The sequence below is a fragment of the Impatiens glandulifera genome, chromosome 1 (assembly GCF_907164915.1).
Source record: "Impatiens glandulifera chromosome 1, dImpGla2.1, whole genome shotgun sequence".
NCBI classification, from domain to species: Eukaryota; Viridiplantae; Streptophyta; class Magnoliopsida; order Ericales; family Balsaminaceae; genus Impatiens; species Impatiens glandulifera.
In genome coordinates, this window is record NC_061862.1 from 134779383 (window position 1) to 134796980 (window position 17598).

The window sequence follows — 17598 nt, forward strand, 5'->3', positions numbered from 1 at the left end:
TTCCCTCTCTCTCTCTTCCTCCTGCGCCGTCGCCCACTCATTTTCTTCCTCTCTTCTCCTTTCTCTTCTCCTTTCTCGCCTTTGCCGTCGCCCATTCTCGTCTTCGCCGCCGCCACCATTTCCACGTTAGATTTAAATTATGTGGTTATGTTAATTAGATTTAGGTTTTTTATTTGTTAGTTTTAGGTTAGCTAGATTTAGGCTAGTTTAGATTGTTTTTTGTTTGATATGTTATATATTAGGTTAAATGTAAATATAATTTTGTTTGATATATATTTGGATTAAGTTATAATTTGGTTGTGTTAGATTATTTGTTTGGTAATTATATGTTAGATTTATATTCAGGATGAGTAGTTGGAAGCGTATTCAGAAAACACCAGAGAAACTGTTCCGATCATTCCCAAATTTGCTAGCACAATCAAGTTCTGACCGAGGGTCTGTCGCGGCTGACCCAATGACTACTGCGAATGTTAAACGTGAGGAGGATGCGAGACACCTAGCATCGACATTAGAGCAAATTCAATTAAGAGATGCGGAAAGAGCTCAATTGCTTACTGAAATCAAAGCGGACAGAGATGAAATTGCTCGAAAATTGGAGAATCTTGAACAAAAAATTGAATTCTTCATGAGGCAGAATCAACCACCACCTCCTCCCCCACCTATTAACTAGATTATAGTATTTGGATAATTATTTGTAATCGTTTTCGTTGATTGAAAACATGTTTTGGATAATTTGGTACGTTTTGACATTTGTTTAGATCTACTTATGAATTATAATTATCTTTTGGTTTATTAATATGGTTTATGAATGTTTTTTCTATATGTATTGGGTTGCCTTTATTTGAGAAATTTATTGAACATTTTCGATTACATTGTTGTCAAAAAATGGGGAAATATGGTAATTACGAAGGTTATTAAAAGAACCACCACTTTTAACTATCCAGAATTGGTAACTGCGAAAGTTTTGTAATAAACTTTTGCTTTTGACCCTTCATTAAGAAAATATGAGGAAGGGTATTTGCGAAAGTTTTATAATAAATTTTCGGTTTTGACCCTTCCTTAAAAAAAGCTGAGAAGGTTCAAAACCGAAAGTTTATTATAAAACTTTCGGTTTTGACCATTCCTTAAAAATAGCTGGAAAAATTCTAAGTGTAGGGAAGGGTCAAAACCAAAAGTTTTCTAATAAACTTTCGGTTTTGACCCTTCCTTAAAAATAGCTGAAAAAATTCTAAGTGTTGGGAAGGGTCAAAACCGAAAGTTTTTTAATAAACTTTTGGTTTTGACCATTCCTTAAAAATAGCTGAAAAAATTCTAAGTGTGTGAAGGTTTAAAACCAAAAGTTTATTAGTAAACTTTTGGTTTTGACCCTTCCTTAAAAAAACCTGAAAAAATTCTAAGTGTTGGGAAGAGTCAAAACCGAAAGTTTATTAGAAAACTTTCGCTTTTGATCCTTCCTTTAAAAATCCTAAAAATTTTATGTTGGGAAGGGGTATTTGCGAAAGTTTATTAGAAAACTTTCGCTTTTGACCCTTTTTTTAAAAATTCTGGAAGGGGTATTTGCGAAAGTTTTTTACTTTCCAATCTAGACTCCTAACTAATCTAATCAAGTGTGTGTTATATTTTAAAAATGAAGATTATGTTTAATGTTAAAATGTTTATGATTGTGTTTGATTATATAGAGAAGTGTATATATGTATGTTTTTGTTTGATGATCATATGAATGTGTGTAAAGTTTGATCACATGAATTGTGTAATGTTATAAGGATATCAAATGTGTTAAATTAATGTTGTTCAAAGTAATTAGAATGTGGAAAACCAATTAATTTAACAATTTATGAAGTGTTAATTCTGAAAGATAATGGTATATCTTTCGGTAATAATCATCAAAATCGAGAGATATACACAAATCTCTCGGAATTATAAAATTGATCAAAACCGAAAGGTGTATGAAAAACCTTCGAAATTAATTAATTGATCAAAACCGAAAATTTTCATATAACTTTCGGTTCTGACCTTATTTAAAAAACCATTTTCCTTTCTTATTTTCCCCGATTCCACTCTCTTTCCCCGATCGCCTCTCTCGCCTGCACCGCCTTCCTCCTTCGATCAGACGACGCCGTCGCCGCCGACTTGCTCCTCCGATTAGACAACGACGACGCCGACTTGCTCCTTCGATCAAACAACGACGCTGAAACCTTCCTCTTCGAAGACGCTCTGCCAACACAACACTCTAGAGTCCGCTGCCGCCGCTCCAGAGTCCTCTATCGCCGCTCCAGCCGCTCCCGCCGCCGCCTCAAGCTCTCCTTCAACTACAGCCACTACTTCCACCGCCTCCTTACAGGTTAGAATATATATTGTTTATATAATTTTATATTATTAGATTAAGGTTCTTGTTGATTAGATTTAGGGTTTGATTTTGGTTAGTTTAGGTTCTTCTGGATTAGATTTAGGGTTTAATTTGGTTATTTGGATTGATTTAGGTTAGATTAGGTTGGAATTATGTTTGATTTTGGTTAGTTTAGGTTTTTATTAGGTTATATTTTATTTTGATATATGTATGATTTGGATTGATTTAGGTTAGATTAGATTGGAACTATGTTTAATTTTGGTTAGTTTAGGTTCATGTTGATTAGATTTAGGGTTTAATTTGGTTATTTGGATTGATTTAGGTTAGATTATGTTGGAATTGTGTTTGATTTTGGTTAGTTTATGTTTTGATTAGGTTATATTTTAATATGATATATGTATGATTTGGATTGATTTAGATTAGATTAAGTTGGAACTATGTTTGATTTTGGTTAGTTTAAGTTTTGATTATGTTATATTTTAATTTGATATATGTATGATTAGGTCAATGAAGAACGTTATATGCACGATTTTATAAACAATATGTTCCCCAACGTTAATGATGTTCCGAACAACCATGAACCAGTCGAAGGTACGCAGAGATTTTATAAATTGTTTGATGATTCCAAACAGCCATTGTATGAAGGTGCTCGAATAACGAAATCATCAGTACTGCTGAAACTACTTCACATAAAGAATATTTGTCAATGGACAAATGCTTCGTTCGATATGTTGTTACGTCTTCTTAAAGATTATATATTACCGATGGACGCTCAATTGCCATACTCCTACTACAAAAGTAGAAAATTTATTACTGATATTGGGCTTAAGTATGAGAAGATAGACGCATGTAAGAACAATTGTATATTATTTTGGAAAGACGACAAAAATGTAGAGTCTTGTAGAGTTTGCAGACTATCTAGATGGAAAGTCGGCCAAGTAAGTGGGTAGTTCGAAAGAAGCAAAATGGAAAATTCATGCCAACTAAGGTGTTAAGATATTTCTCTCTAATACCAAGACTACAAACACTATACATGTCCTCAAAAACGGCTCCAATGATGAGATGACATAAGGAAGAAAGAGTTTATAGTGATACGTTGAGACATCCGGCTGATTCATTAACTTGGAAAACTTTTGATGAAAATTATAAGGATTTTGCGTCGGATTCACGAAACATGAGACTGGGTGTATCAAGCGATGGGTTTCAACCATTTGCTAATGGGAAAAATTCATATAATGTATGGTCGGTTATTCTCGTTCCTTATAATGTGTCACCCACTACTTGCATAGATTCTAGCAATTTCATTATATCTATGTTAACTCCAGGTCCTAAGAGTCCGGGAGATGAAATTGACATATTTCTCCAGCCATTGATCGACGAGTTGACTGAACTGTGGCAAACGGGTGTGAGAACGTTTGATGCACACACCTCGCAATAATTTAACATGCGAGCGACGTTGCTATGGACCATTAACGACTTTCCCGCGTACGCGAATTTGTCAGGCTGAAGTACGAAAGGGAAATTCGTTTGTCCCTATTGTAACAACGACATGGTATTTCTTCGATTAGTTCATGGTTTCAAATAATGTTACATGGGTCACAGACGCTTCCTCCCACTAAAGCACAAATACAGAAGGGATAAAGAGTCGTTTGATGATCGAACAGATTATAGAGAGTCCTCTACATTGTTAACGGGGCAATAATGTTACGATCAAGCACGAGACCTAGAATACACAATTCTTACTAATGATCTAAGCAAGAAAACCAAGATATATCATGAAACGCAGCGAGACAATTGGAACAAACTTAGCATTTTATTCTGTTTGCCTTATTGGAAATCACTATTATTAAGACATAATTTGGATGTGATGCATATTGAGAAAAATATTTGTGATAGCGTGTTGGGAACAATAATGAATGTGAAAGAGAAGATTAAGGATGGTCCTAAAGCTCGTAAAGACTTACAACTCTTAGGCATAAAATAATGGTTACATCCTATAAATGATGAAGAAGTGGTTCATTATCCAGAAGCGCCTTTCATTTTGACATCCGATCATAAAAAACGTCTTTGTAAATTTTTGAAAGATCTGAAGTTGCCTGATGGTTTTTGTTCAAATATCGGTGGTTGTGTGAATTTGGAGAGAAAAAGATTACTGAATTAAAGAGACATGATTGTCACATTTTATTGGAATATCTTATTCCTTTAACAACCCGTGGATTACTGTCAGATCATGTGTATGATGCGTTAGTAAATTTGTCTCGGTTCTTTCGGTTGTTGTGCTCCAAAGAGTTGATTGCAGTGGACCTCGAACAATTATACATGGATATTATATTGACACTTTGCAAATTTGAAATAATTTTTCCACCGTCAATCTTCGACATCATGATGCATCTCCCGGTTCACTTGTCATTTGAGGCTTTACTTGGGGGACCTGTCCAGTATCGATGAATGTATCCGTTTGAACATTACATGGGTACAATGAAAAGATATTTGCGGAATAAAAACCACCCAAAAGCCTCAATAAGCGAGAGCTATCTTATAAATGAGAATATTATTAGTTTATGTGGCAGGTATATGGAGGAAGAAGATCAAGAAAATGCACAAACTGAAATCTTGGGCATTTCAATATTTTTATCGTTGAAAGACCTATCCAACGGAAAAAATATACAACTTGGATTATAGCGATCGAGTGACAACGCATTCATACATTTTGAAAATTTTCCCCAAAGCAAACTTTTTTACATGTAAGATTCAATATTTTGCAGTTATGATACGTCTTATTAATTAGCATTAAAGAGTATGCTATTTAATATTCGATCTATTTCCAGTGATTATATGTAGTATTGCAATAACGTGTGACACCTATTTCAAGCATAGAGTGAGTAAATTCAAAACCATATCTAATAACTTTAAATTCATTTTAACGACTAAATTTTGGGAATATATATATATATATATATATATGTCGCTCAATTAGCAGAACATAACGACATATCAAGAGACCTCAAGATCTTAAGAGAAGGTCCAAGTATGTACTCGTCTACGTATGTTTGGTGTAAAATAAACGGATACAAATTTTATACAGAAAAACACGACAAAAGTTTGACAACTCAAAATAGTGGGGTGATTGTTGAAGGGTACAATGGGTCAGATACTATGTCATACTACGTCATACTACGGAGTTTTAAAGGATATAATCGAAGTACAACATTTTTCTCACAAATGAGTTGTCTTATTCAAGTGTAAGTGGTTTGATACACACTCGGGGGAACTAGGAGTGAAAATGGATAAATATGGCTTCGTAAGTATAAATGTAAACCGAATTTTAAAATCCCAAAGTTAGGACCCGTATATATCGGCGAGTCAAGCAATCCAAGTATTCTACGCTCCTGATATGTCAGACCGACCCGATTGGAAGATTGTGACAAAAATAAAACCGTGGTTTACAAATATATAGTTCAGATTAATTAATTAGGTAGATTTATGTTTTTTACTTTACATTCATTCTTATTACTACTTTATTTCAATTATTCGCTCATTTATTAATGGTGCATTAAGAATGTCTGAAAGTCGTAAAGAAACTTGGAAGAGTATGAGGAAAACATCCAGCAAACTGTCTAAACCATACCAAAACCTACTTGCACAATCAGAAAACTTAAGGCTCCGAGAAGAGTCTTCTAGAGATCAAGAATCTATTGCAGTGAACCCAATAGCTACTGTTCCCCCAGTAAACGAGGATATTGATGATGAGGTTCAAGAGTTTGTTGAGAGTACGTTTATTGATATGGGAGATGACGATGAGGCTGACGAAGAGGCTCACGAGGAGGCTCGCGAGGAGGAGCACGGTTCCACTCCCAACCCATCATCGACAGGTAACATGTTTACACTTAGTGATTGTTTGTATTTATTTACATCTAATTATGAATTTGATAATTTTGAAGAATCTTCCGCCTGCAAGAGACGGGGAAAGAACAAGAATATTGCGCTATCGAGGAGGCCACCGGGGACAAAGATTGCTCTGACTTTTAGAGCGATAGATGGGAGGCCCGGCGGTGTCTGCGAGGGAAGAACAATGTGGTCTAGACATTTGGGGTCGGTTGTGCGGGACCCCTCAGCCGTCTCACACCGCCTCCATAAGTGGAAGGCATTAAGTGTTAATTAATTGGATTCGATTTGGATTGCTATGACGGTAATCATTACTTAATTATACATTAATAATTCAATACTTATTTATAACATTTGAATGATTTATTTTTCAGTATCCGTTCGAGTGTATTAATGGTTCTATTGATGATTATCGAAGGTTCGGATTGGCACACACCAAACAGATATAGGATAGATGGCGCTCAGATTTGAATAGAGATTATATCTGAATTCATCAAGGAGACGAGGCTACGATACTTTCCAATCCTCCATGAGACTACAACTGAGATGATTGGGAGTTTGTGTGTCGAAATCATTACTTCACGGAAAAATTTAAAGTACGGTTTCATAATTCAAATAAAATATGATATTGATAATTCTAACTTCATTTTTTATTTCAAATTTAGAAAAACAGTCGTACAAATGTTGTTAACAGAAATAAACTAAAATTCCCACATAATACGGGAAATAGACCGTTTGCTCAAGTGGAAGAAGAGTTGGTAAGTACATTATTTTTAATAACTTAATATAAAAATTGTTATTAATTATATAAATCATTTATTTCAACATGCGCTTAAAATGGGACGGACACTCTATGTCGTTGAAGTATTCAAGAGGACCCGTACCCAAAACCTACCAAAGAAAACTCAACCCCATCCCAGACGAACTAGCACAAGAGAAAATTGTAAGTGAATTGAATTTAAATAAATTACTTATAGCTAGTTTATTTATTATATAAATGAAATTTTATTTTAAATGTGCAGGTTGAGATGGAGGAAGTAAGAAGTAACGAACCAGAAATATCTGACTTTGAGTTGACGGAGAGGGTGTTCGGACGCCAAAAGCATGGGGGAGTGATCGGTATGGGATCCGGCATCCGACCCACACTTTCAAGAGGATCGTCGAAGTGGCAACAATTCACAACGATCGACTGATCAGTTGTTTGAGGAGAATCAAAGATTGTCGATGAAAGTGGAGGAATTGGTAAAGAAGGATGAAGAAACTACTAGAACAATTCAAGAACTGGAAGCGGAAAAGTTAGAAATGAGTACAAGAATGGAGGATTTTGAAATGTTTATGAGGCAATATTGACCACATCCCCCTCCCCCACCAGCTAATTCTAGTACGTTTCTCATTGGTTGTTTCTACGTTTTAATTCAAATGATAACAAGTTGTTTGGATGATTGGTTTGGAATGATAATGGTTATTTGGTTTATGAATGTTATTTGTATGAATGTTATTTGTATATTGGTTTGGCTGAACAGGTTTTGGTTGCGTACAAAATAATCGGCCTATTTTGTACATTTTGTAGGGAAAAACCAAAAGTTTAATGAAAATCTTTCGGTTTTTCTTTAAAGGAAAAACCGAGAGTTATATGGAAACCTTTCGGTTTTTACTTTGAAGAAAAAGCGAGAGTTAATTGGAAAACTTTCGGATTTTCCCTCTGAGGAAAAACCAAAAGTTAATTGAAAAACTTTCGATTTTTCCCTCTAAAGAAAAACCGAAAGTTAATTGGAAAACTTTCGGTTTTTTCCTCTGAAGAAAAACCGAAAGTTAATTGGAAAAATTTCGGTTTTACCCCTGAAGAAAAACCGAAAGTTAATTGGAAAACTTTCGGGTTTTCCCTCAGGAGAAAAACCAAAAGTTTATTGGAAAATTTTCGGTTTTCCCTTTGGAGAAAACCCGAAAGTTTTCCAATTAACTCTCGGTTTTTCTCTTGGGTGTCTAAGCCAAAAACTGTACGATATCTCTCGGTAAATGCACAATTATATTTATCAAAAGAGTCGATACCGAGGAATGGCGAGAGTCACCCAAAATTTCGGTATTAGGTCAATATTGAAGTATATAGGATCATTACCGAGAGTTTTTACTCTCGGTTTTGACCCCTTTTTTACCAGTGGATGTTAGTTTACCCTTGAAAATAAAGATTAATTCTTAATTTGATCCTAAGTTGTGCTTGACAAAGGAGTAGTAACATTGAGTAATGAGCAAAGGGATACTAAGAAGTTCAAAAGAACATAAATCTAATTGATTTGAAATGTATAAGGAGTTGAGTTGGTTAAAAACATAAATAAAACAAAACCCATATATAACTAATGAATAGAGATATTTATTTCACAGGATTTGAATTTGACGGAATAACAATGCTTAATTGGTGCATAGAGACAAACTACTGCAATTCTAAAAATATAGGCAAATCAAAAAAAAAATATTGTATATCTTTTGTTTGTTTTTGCATAATGTATATAGGTATAATTTTTAATATGCCTCCTGCATTTAATTTGACAACTTTATAAGAAAATAATAAATTACTAACTTGAATAAACCATAAAATTCTAATGACTTTTATTTATATTTTATTTATATATACACATAATGGGTTTTAGAGAGTTCTATAAAACCACGTGCATAAAACCATGTGTGATCCTCGTCGAGACATCGAGTGCCTTGAAATGGCTCATTGAGAAGCATATGTGTCTCTACTAGAGCTAATCCTGAAATTTCATGATGTCCTCCTCCCAAAGTGTGAGCAACCTCGAATACCTTCAAAGAAAGTTTACCGTCGTTAAGTACTAATAAGTAGCGATGAGGATTGTCATCACTACTAGATAGACGTTCTAAACATTCAGAACGATATCATCTTTAATCACGAGGTCATGCCACTTTTGAAAGTCGATGAAATTGCCTTTGAGTATCGTGTATGCATCGATCTTAGAGTAGTCGAGTTTTTCTCGCATGACCTTTAGGAATATTGATTCCGCGAGAGGCTTTATAACTAATAAAGAGTTTGGTCTGAGCATCATTTTTGTACAGAATTCCTCCATAGTTGGGCACATTTGTCTATCACTCAGGTGGAACGTTCTAGTGATATGACTCAATCTCCTACGCATATCGATCATGAGTCGACATGTGCTCGTGTATTCCGAAGTCAAAGGATATTGTCAATCCGTACATGCTACAATATAGTCTTCCTTCCTCAAACTTTCTCGACCATGTGCTAATCATTTTGGTGTCTAGCATTGACATGATAATCTATGTAATAAGAATACAAAGACGAGAAACTAGTTAGGTTTAGGCCTTGATTTTTTTATATTTAAATTGTTTAGAACGTACTAATGAGTGCCTACTTGCACATATTTAATATATATAGTAGGATTTAAAGAGCTTTCGGCGTTGTTTTGTTACTTGGGCACAATGAGTCAACGGCCAGTAGAAATGACATAAGGATTTTTGTTTTATGGCTTCCATTACTTTTAAAGAGGGGTTCTATCACAAGGGTGGTCTGAAGGTCATCAATGTAAGGAGTGCTCCCAATTGGGTGTACCTCTAGCTTCCAATCACGGTCCTTCATTTTCAAAAGTCGGAGAGTCATTGAATGGAAGAAAGAGTTAACCCAGGTTTTTCCTATGTTCATACTCATCGAACAAATAACACTTAGAATGCCTAAAGTCGGGTGGAGATCGTCATTCATCATCGAAAAATCTTAGCACATAATCAATAAATGTAAAGACTTCGTCCGACAACGTATACCTTATACTATCTCAACATCGGAGCCCCGATGATACTCATGTATTTAGGAAGATAACAAAAATCAGGCGATAAAACATTAAAGTGTGAATTCGTATTTTCTAAAAGTATGGCCAAAATTATTTTTCAAAAGTATCTACGTACTTCCAAACAGAATCACCACAAACTGTAACACAAAAATCGTGCTACTAACTTTTTATAATCGAGTCACAAAAATTTATTATTAATTTTGATAAATCAATATTGTCTCGTGAATAAATTAGTCTTTATATCGCAAAAATAGAAAAAAAAAATTAGTGTGAGAAAACTATTAAAGATTCGTTCAGTTCGGTATTTAGTTACGTGTGAAAAATGACATTAACTTTAAATAATACTATTCAAACCTCCATTTATATGATATTTTCCCTCATTCCAATTTCAATATTTTTTTTAAAATATTTGACTCACAATTATAATTGAAAAAATCTACAAAATTTCATTTTAAGTTGAGTCATTTTTTCAATATAATTTATGTTTGAACTCAACTTCTGCATTTACACTTGTTTTTTAATTTTTATGACTTTGTTCTTGAAACTAATTTGATTGTCTTTGTTTATTATTTAAGTTATAATGTATTTTATTTTATATAAAATTTACTTTTTTAAATTATATATGATCAAAATTATTTTGTACTATTGTAAATTGTAATTCACATAAATAACTCACTATTAGTCTAAGAGACCAAGCTTTCTTTGATTTTGAGTTATTTTAGAATATTTTCTCTGAAAAACCTGTTTGATTAAAAAATTGTTGTTTTAAGATTAGAATATCTTTAATATTTTTTCTCTCTTAAATTATAAATAATTAAATATAATGTATTTTTGTTATTTTAATAAATAAATAATTAAATAGCTAAAGTAATTGTTAGGTTTTAGGTAACAATTAAAAAAAAACCTTGAAAAACCCAAATATCAAACAAATTCACTTACCCGTTTAATTTCACTTAAAATAATTTAAATTAAAAAAAATTCATAATGATAAAATAAAATACTAGTTTCTTAACTTAAAAGAAAATTATAAAAAAAAATTATAATTCTAAATATATTTTAATAAATAAGTTAATAAATACAAAATTAATATTCAAACAAAAACAAAATAAAATAATGCATGAGTGGGATTGATCGTAATATTAGTGTATAAGCATGAACCGTTATATCCGTTTGAAAAGTCCATTATTGTGGGCCCACTCTACTAAATATCCCACATCTATTTTGTTGACCAAGGCCTGGTTTGGTTTAGACTTATTCAAGATTATTTTCAAATAAACCATACTTCATATAAGTCATTAAATATTTAATTATTTATATTATTTGAATAAAAATATAATAGAAAATATATTTTGTATGATTAAAATAATGAATTACCAGGATTCAGATTATATCTAAAATAATACAAATCAAACAAGGCCTTAATATACATTTGACTTGCAATTTTATCGTATTAGGTCTTCTTTCCATCTCTCTCTCTCTCTTTGAAATTCGTTCTGTCAGTGGCGAATCCTGAAGGTAAAGTTTCCGATTGTTTTTTCTAGCGAATTAGGGTTTTTCTTTACCATTTCTACTGATTCTGTACGATCTATTGATGCTTTTATATGATCAAAGTGGAAAGATAAGTTGTTTGATTGCCTAATCACATATAGAAACGAATCAACTGGTGGGCATAGTTTATTTCTGATCATCCTGCACTATAAACGAAAGTGATTTGTACTTTACAGGTTGATCAAGGGAAAATAGGGATTAGTTGTTTAACTGTACTAATTGAAATTTTGATTATTCATTGTGCTTTTATTGATATAGGGTTGATAGACTCTGTAAAGAACAGATTGATCCTAGTCTTTAATCCAATGCCTTCAGTTGCTTCACCCCAGTGGCAAGAAAAAGCTTCTGAATTTTTGAATACTTCAGGTAGTTTTTTTCATTTAATTTTTTGTAGTATTGATTCATGTTCTACTGCATCTTTGTTTTAAAAAAAATGCATTTTTGAGTGCAGGGGTGAAGATAAAAGAAGCGGGGCAAACTGCTGGTACATTTGTTGGGGAGGTTGCAAAAGATGCAAAAGGGAATGTTTCTGATGTTGCTGGAAAAGTAGGGTCAATTGTCAAAAGTCGTTGGTCACTCCTACATCGGCCTTCGACAAGACAAGCTGTGCAAGAGCGGCTTATTTCTGCAGCTGCTACAACAGGATTCTTCATAAGGAAGGGTTATTCAGAAACAAAGGAAAAGGTTGTGGTAGGAACAACAAAAGTTGAAGAGGTTAGTTGGCAATAATTTGTTTGTTTCTTCTGCTTCATTTACTAAACATGCTGTTGAGTTTGAATGCAAAGTAAATTAGTTGGGTGGTATTCGTTAATTTGATATTTCCTGTAAAAATTAAGAACCGATGACGAGATTGTGGATGTTTGTTTTATCTAGTCTTTACTATGATATTCCGAGGCAGAAGTGGTTATTACACGACAAATTTGGATATGGGCCTTTCTTTCTTCTCTTTTTGAAGGGAAGAACCTTTTCATAGTCCACGGTACACAAAAACCGTGGTGAACCATCCAAATTAAGTTTATACAAGTCATGACAAAATATCAAGTAATAAATGCTCATCTTGAGATCTTATCTAATACTATGCTTGTGTGGGAAAACTATACAACTTGTGGAAAGTCTTTGTATCTTTTCCATTGCTTGATTAGACCCCACTCAAAATAGCCCAAGTGGTAATATTCTTGAATTAATAAGCTGAGTTCTCAGGTTCGATTTTCACTAAAAGTACCTTGATTGAATTGGGGGTTATGTTGTTGAGATGTTGTGCTATCCTCCTTAAAGGGAAAAAACCCTGCTCTCAAAAGAAAAAGAAATTGCAGCTTCGTTAGGTTTTTGAACAATATACAAGGTTCTGTAGTAAAGTATTGTTTATTATTGTTATCATTCGTGTGCTTACCAGCAGTTACTAGAGCTGTAGTGAAGTAAAATCTGGTAAGAATTCCAGTTTCTGGTGTGTAAGCTAAGTTTAATTTTCTCACCTATGAATATACTTCTCTGCAGTAGCATGAATGCTATGTTTACCTTAAGGAATATTGGTTTTACAGAGAATTGAGAACATGTTTGGTAATTCTTCAGGTAGCCAAGAAGACTGCACAAAAAAGCAAGACTATTTTGACCGACATTGAGAGATGGCAAAAGGTGCGACTTGCAAATTTCATTACCTCAGAATAAAGTTGACAATTAGTTTCTCACACTTCTTTTTTCTTCTTAACTTTCAGGGAGTTGCAAGCACTGATGGTAAGTTTTTTTTTTTACTCAAACAATGAAAGTACCTAGATTACTTTAGGACTTGTATTACCAAAATTATAAAAGCATCTTCTTCAATAAGGAAAATAATTCAATGTTGTTATGGCATCAATTATTTAATATTCCATAAGGAAAAGTATTTTGTTCTATTGATACATTAGCATTTGAGTACATATTAAAATATGACTAGGAGGCAGAGCCATACTCTTTGATTATCCGAAATAAACTGCTTTCTTTTGGAAAACAAAATAGTTTGATGAAAATGTGGTTTATTTGGTCAAATAATCAAAATATCTTTAGTATCTAATATTTTAAAATGTTATAAAAAAACAAAGCAAGGGTACTTTGGCATTTTATTAGATTATTTGATGGAAGAAGTGATTGTTGATAGGATATTGGTTTATTTGGATTTAATCCAAATATTCCAGATAAAACAAGGCCTAAGTTATTCAAATGGATGTGTATAAATTGGAAAATAATCCCTTGTGTTAAGGTTAGTGGTTCATTCTTTATTGTAGGGCTTTTTGGTTACCATCCTATCTAGAATTGCAATTCTTTACAGCTAGAAATACAATTCTAGTGATTCTTTCAAACACCATCTCCAATTCTAAAAAAAAAATGGAATTTGAATTTTTATCATTTCAAATTAAACAGTCACCTCCTTAGGGAATTTATAAATCAACATAGGTTCTTATATATAGGGATTAAATTCCTTCCTAATTGTAGTCTCATTTGTTGAACTAGCCCTTATTATACTAGTATAAGCTCTGCAGCTACTAAACAGTATTATTATTTCTCTCAGTGTTTGGAGTTCCTATTGAAATCACTGTCCAGCGGCAACAATCCAGCAGGCCCATTCCCCATATTTTGGTCAGATGTGCAGACTTTCTCATATTATCTGGTATAGGCTTTAATTTCTAATATTGTAGTAGATGTTCTATGCAGATTTTATTAACATACCTTTTCTTTTGGTAGGACTAAATTCACCTGAATTGTTTAGATCTGAAGGAGACAAGAAGGTTATTCAGCAACTGGTTTCAATTTATAATCAAGGTCTCTAAACATTTTTACTTCATTGATAATGCATTCAGTATTACAAATTTTTTTTCACTTAACCATATAAGCATATACATTTTTTTTTGTCTAGATCCGAATGCATCTTTCTCTGAAGGTGTAAGTGACACTGATGGGGCAGCTCTGATAAAGTGTTATCTTGCCAGTCTTCCTGAGCCATTAACTACATTTGAGCTTTACAATGAAATCAAGGGTGCTCGTTCCAGCATACATCAAATGCGAGATATATTGAAGAAGCTTCCAACAGTTAATTACATGACACTAGAACTTGTGACGGCTCTGCTTCTTCGCGTTAGTCAAAAGTCACTTGTCAACAAGATGGATGCTCGAAGTCTTTCCATGGAGATGGCTCCCATCATTATGTGGCAGAAGGGACATGAATCAGAATACTGTAGACAACTATGGAATCACCAAGTTAAAACAACTAACAAGAACTCAGACCCCCCTTCACCAAAATATAATTCTTGGGACATATTGGGAGGTAAGTAATTTAACTTTTTCTCCTCACCCATTCCAACATGTATATGCTTCACAATTTTACTTCATATGTTTTGTTTCTTGGTTACGGTATGTTAGTTTATTTATCATTTGGTCCTATATGAGCTAGTTGTTGATTCCTGCCCATCCAGGTATCTCAAGTGATTACATGTTGAACTTTAGAGATTGAGGTCTAAAGTTCGATTCTCACTTAAAACACTTTGATTGAAGTTGGGGGTCGGGATGGTGGGACAATATGTAAGCCTCCTCCAGGAAAAAGAACCTGGTCGGAAAAAGGTTGTTGATTCAGTAGTGGCCCCATATGGAAACACTTCTTATTTTTTTTCTATATATGGATATAGATACAAAAACCCTTGGAAACTAACTTACTTAAATAAATAGTTTTTTTTCTTTAATGGAAATTAAGAGTGACGAAATGGGGCCACTAGTGTATAGGAAAATGACAAGAGGGCTTCAACTAAGTGGTTTACCACCCTCTAAGGTCCAATTCTGATTGAAAACACTTGGATTGAAGTGGGCGTATCATGGAAGTGTGTTGTTGTGCTAGCTTCCCCTTGTAATTAGCTGAGGTGCGGGCATAATGGCCAACAACAACAAAAAAAGAGAAAAATTGTATACAAAAATGAGAAAATTTGTGTTTTCCCTTCAAACTTTCAGATTTGATTTTTTTCTAAAACTCAAGTGATTTAGCTCATGTGTCAATTCACTGCTTTTAATGGTTGCCCTTAGTAGAGGAAATAAACCATAGAGATAAGTTGGTTTGAGGGGCAAAAGCAAGACAACATGAGTTCAAGTGGAAATTTTAGAACTGGTAAAATCTCCAAGGGGTAAAATACTAATGTTAGGCTGATGTTTTTCTAGTTCTTTATCATTGACTTGTACTAATATAGTAGAATTTCCTGAATCGTGTACGTTTTTCACATGTTCAATGCTGTAACATTTTGCCATTACTTTTTTTTTGTGAAATCTACTTTGGACAGATTTTCACCCTAAAGTATGGCAATCTGTTCCATATGCCTGTGTCATTTTACCAGGTAGATTTTTGTCATGATTTCCCAGGCTATAATATCCTTTTCTTTATACAAGAGACCCTTATTGAGGAATTGCTCTAGATTCTTACCTTTTATTTTAGCACAAGAATTGTGCTAATTAAGTTACTTCAGGTTGTCGTTGTCTGCTTTTCCCTATATTTTGTTACTAAAACTCACTATCATTATTACCTTTTATTTGTGAATAAACTAGTTTTATGTGTATTTTTAAGTGAATCATGTTAGCTCTGTATTAGGTTTGCATCCCATCCATCCCTACACTCAAAATGCAACTATTGTATGCTAAAGCCCCAATTTAAGCCTGAACTGAAAAGTGGACAGTTGTGATAAAAAAAAATCTCAGATTTTTGGTGAAATGCTACTTATTTTGTGGAGTATTTACTGTCACCATTGTGATTGGAGCTAATTTGGAAACTAGGATTCATCCAAAAAAATTTGGTTGCATGTCGATTCAATTAAGATGTCGTCAATTTAGTTCATTTGGCTAGAATTTTCATTAATTTTGATAATATATTAAAGTGTATCTACTGTTTGCAGAAGAAGATGAAGATGAAGATGCATCCTCCCCTATTCCTTTGGATGATGGGATGCCAATTGACTTTGGTGCAATTGAAGTTGTTCAATGTTTAATCGAACATCATAATGCCATTTTCACAGATGCTAATGAAACCGTCTGGAGATAAATTGTTCTTCTTTATGGTCATCGGTTTCTTCCATAATACCAGGCTGGTCTACTACTGTGACTGCCATATGTTCATATTCTTTTGGTTTGTTTAAAAGGATTTCAACATGAGAATAATATACAGTGAAGAATTCATGACTGGTTTGAGCTTTAAGAAATATTTTTTTTATAGAGATGTGCATGAAATATTTGTCCCCAACCTTTTTGTTATATCAAGGTTTAGTTGTGCATGAAATATACAAATATTTGGTGGTTTTCCTGAACATAATAATTGATGGATGAAACTAGTTCTTTTTTAGAATCTTTGAAGACTTTTCATTACACATCCTGTTAACAATTTGTTAGACAATCCACAATGCAATTCGTCAAGCAAAGTTGCAATAATAATAGGATTTGAAAAACAATTTGATAGAATAAAACTCAATACAAATATTAATAGTCTTGTCTCTAAAGAGGGTAAAAGTTTCGGGTTCGATTTCTATTATAATTTGTATTAACTTAAAATAAGAGACATGATTATAGGAAGGCGTGAGTTTCCTAAATTCAGGGGATTTCGTGTTTTAGTTATCTTTCGATAAAAGTCTTCCTTATATTAAAGTCAAAGTTGGAGTTGTTTATTGAATTTAACTATTGAGTTGGCATGTATCAAAATTGATCAAGTGGTGGTATAAAAAGAAAATGAGATCCAAAATTAAAGAATCCTAATATTGATTAACTAACTTCAACCTAATAAAGGAGGGACTCTCAAAGGTGGTCACCTAATCTATGATGATTAGGATATTTTGTTGGTATAATAAGAATAAAGGAAACTAAGGGTGTTTTGGTAACCTTAGAACTTATATCAATTCCAATTCTAAAATTTTGATAAAGCCTTTAATATTAAGAATTTAGTATAATTTTATAGTTCTCAATTCCACTCTTTATAAGTTGGAATTATAATTATAATTTTATTTTTATATT

At 33.2% G+C, this 17598-nt stretch overlaps 1 protein-coding gene across 3 annotated transcripts; it reads left to right on the plus strand.

Moving 5' to 3' along the window:
- Positions 1–11514: 11514 nt before the first annotated feature.
- LOC124919843 (uncharacterized Rho GTPase-activating protein At5g61530) lies at positions 11515–16936 on the plus strand. Of its 3 annotated transcripts, XM_047460194.1 has the most exons (11): positions 11515–11562; positions 11854–11961; positions 12047–12309; positions 13165–13227; positions 13308–13326; positions 14138–14236; positions 14311–14388; positions 14483–14890; positions 15888–15941; positions 16494–16674; positions 16708–16936. In XM_047460194.1, the coding sequence occupies exons 2-10, from the start codon at positions 11901–11903 to the stop codon at positions 16637–16639; spliced, it is 1191 nt and encodes a 396-aa protein (XP_047316150.1). In that variant the 5' UTR covers positions 11515–11562; positions 11854–11900; the 3' UTR covers positions 16640–16674; positions 16708–16936. The 3 variants fall into 3 exon arrangements, with proteins under 3 accessions (XP_047316150.1, XP_047316149.1, XP_047316151.1); XM_047460193.1 differs by having other exon boundaries at positions 16494–16936; XM_047460195.1 differs by lacking the exon at positions 15888–15941 and having other exon boundaries at positions 11516–11562; positions 16494–16936.
- The last annotated feature ends 662 nt before the right edge of the window (positions 16937–17598 follow it).

What these genes read in the sequence shown, in the direction of transcription:
- LOC124919843 (XM_047460193.1), top strand. Translation starts at nt 11,901, where the DNA reads ATGCCTTCAGTTGCTTCACCCCAGTGGCAAGAAAAAGCTTCTGAATTT. An exon ending in AGACTTTCTCATATTATCTG is followed by an intron (nt 14,237 to 14,310) that starts GTATAGGCTTTA and finishes TTCTTTTGGTAG; the next exon opens with GACTAAATTCACCTGAATTG. An exon ending in TGCCTGTGTCATTTTACCAG is followed by an intron (nt 15,942 to 16,493) that starts GTAGATTTTTGT and finishes TACTGTTTGCAG; the next exon opens with AAGAAGATGAAGATGAAGAT.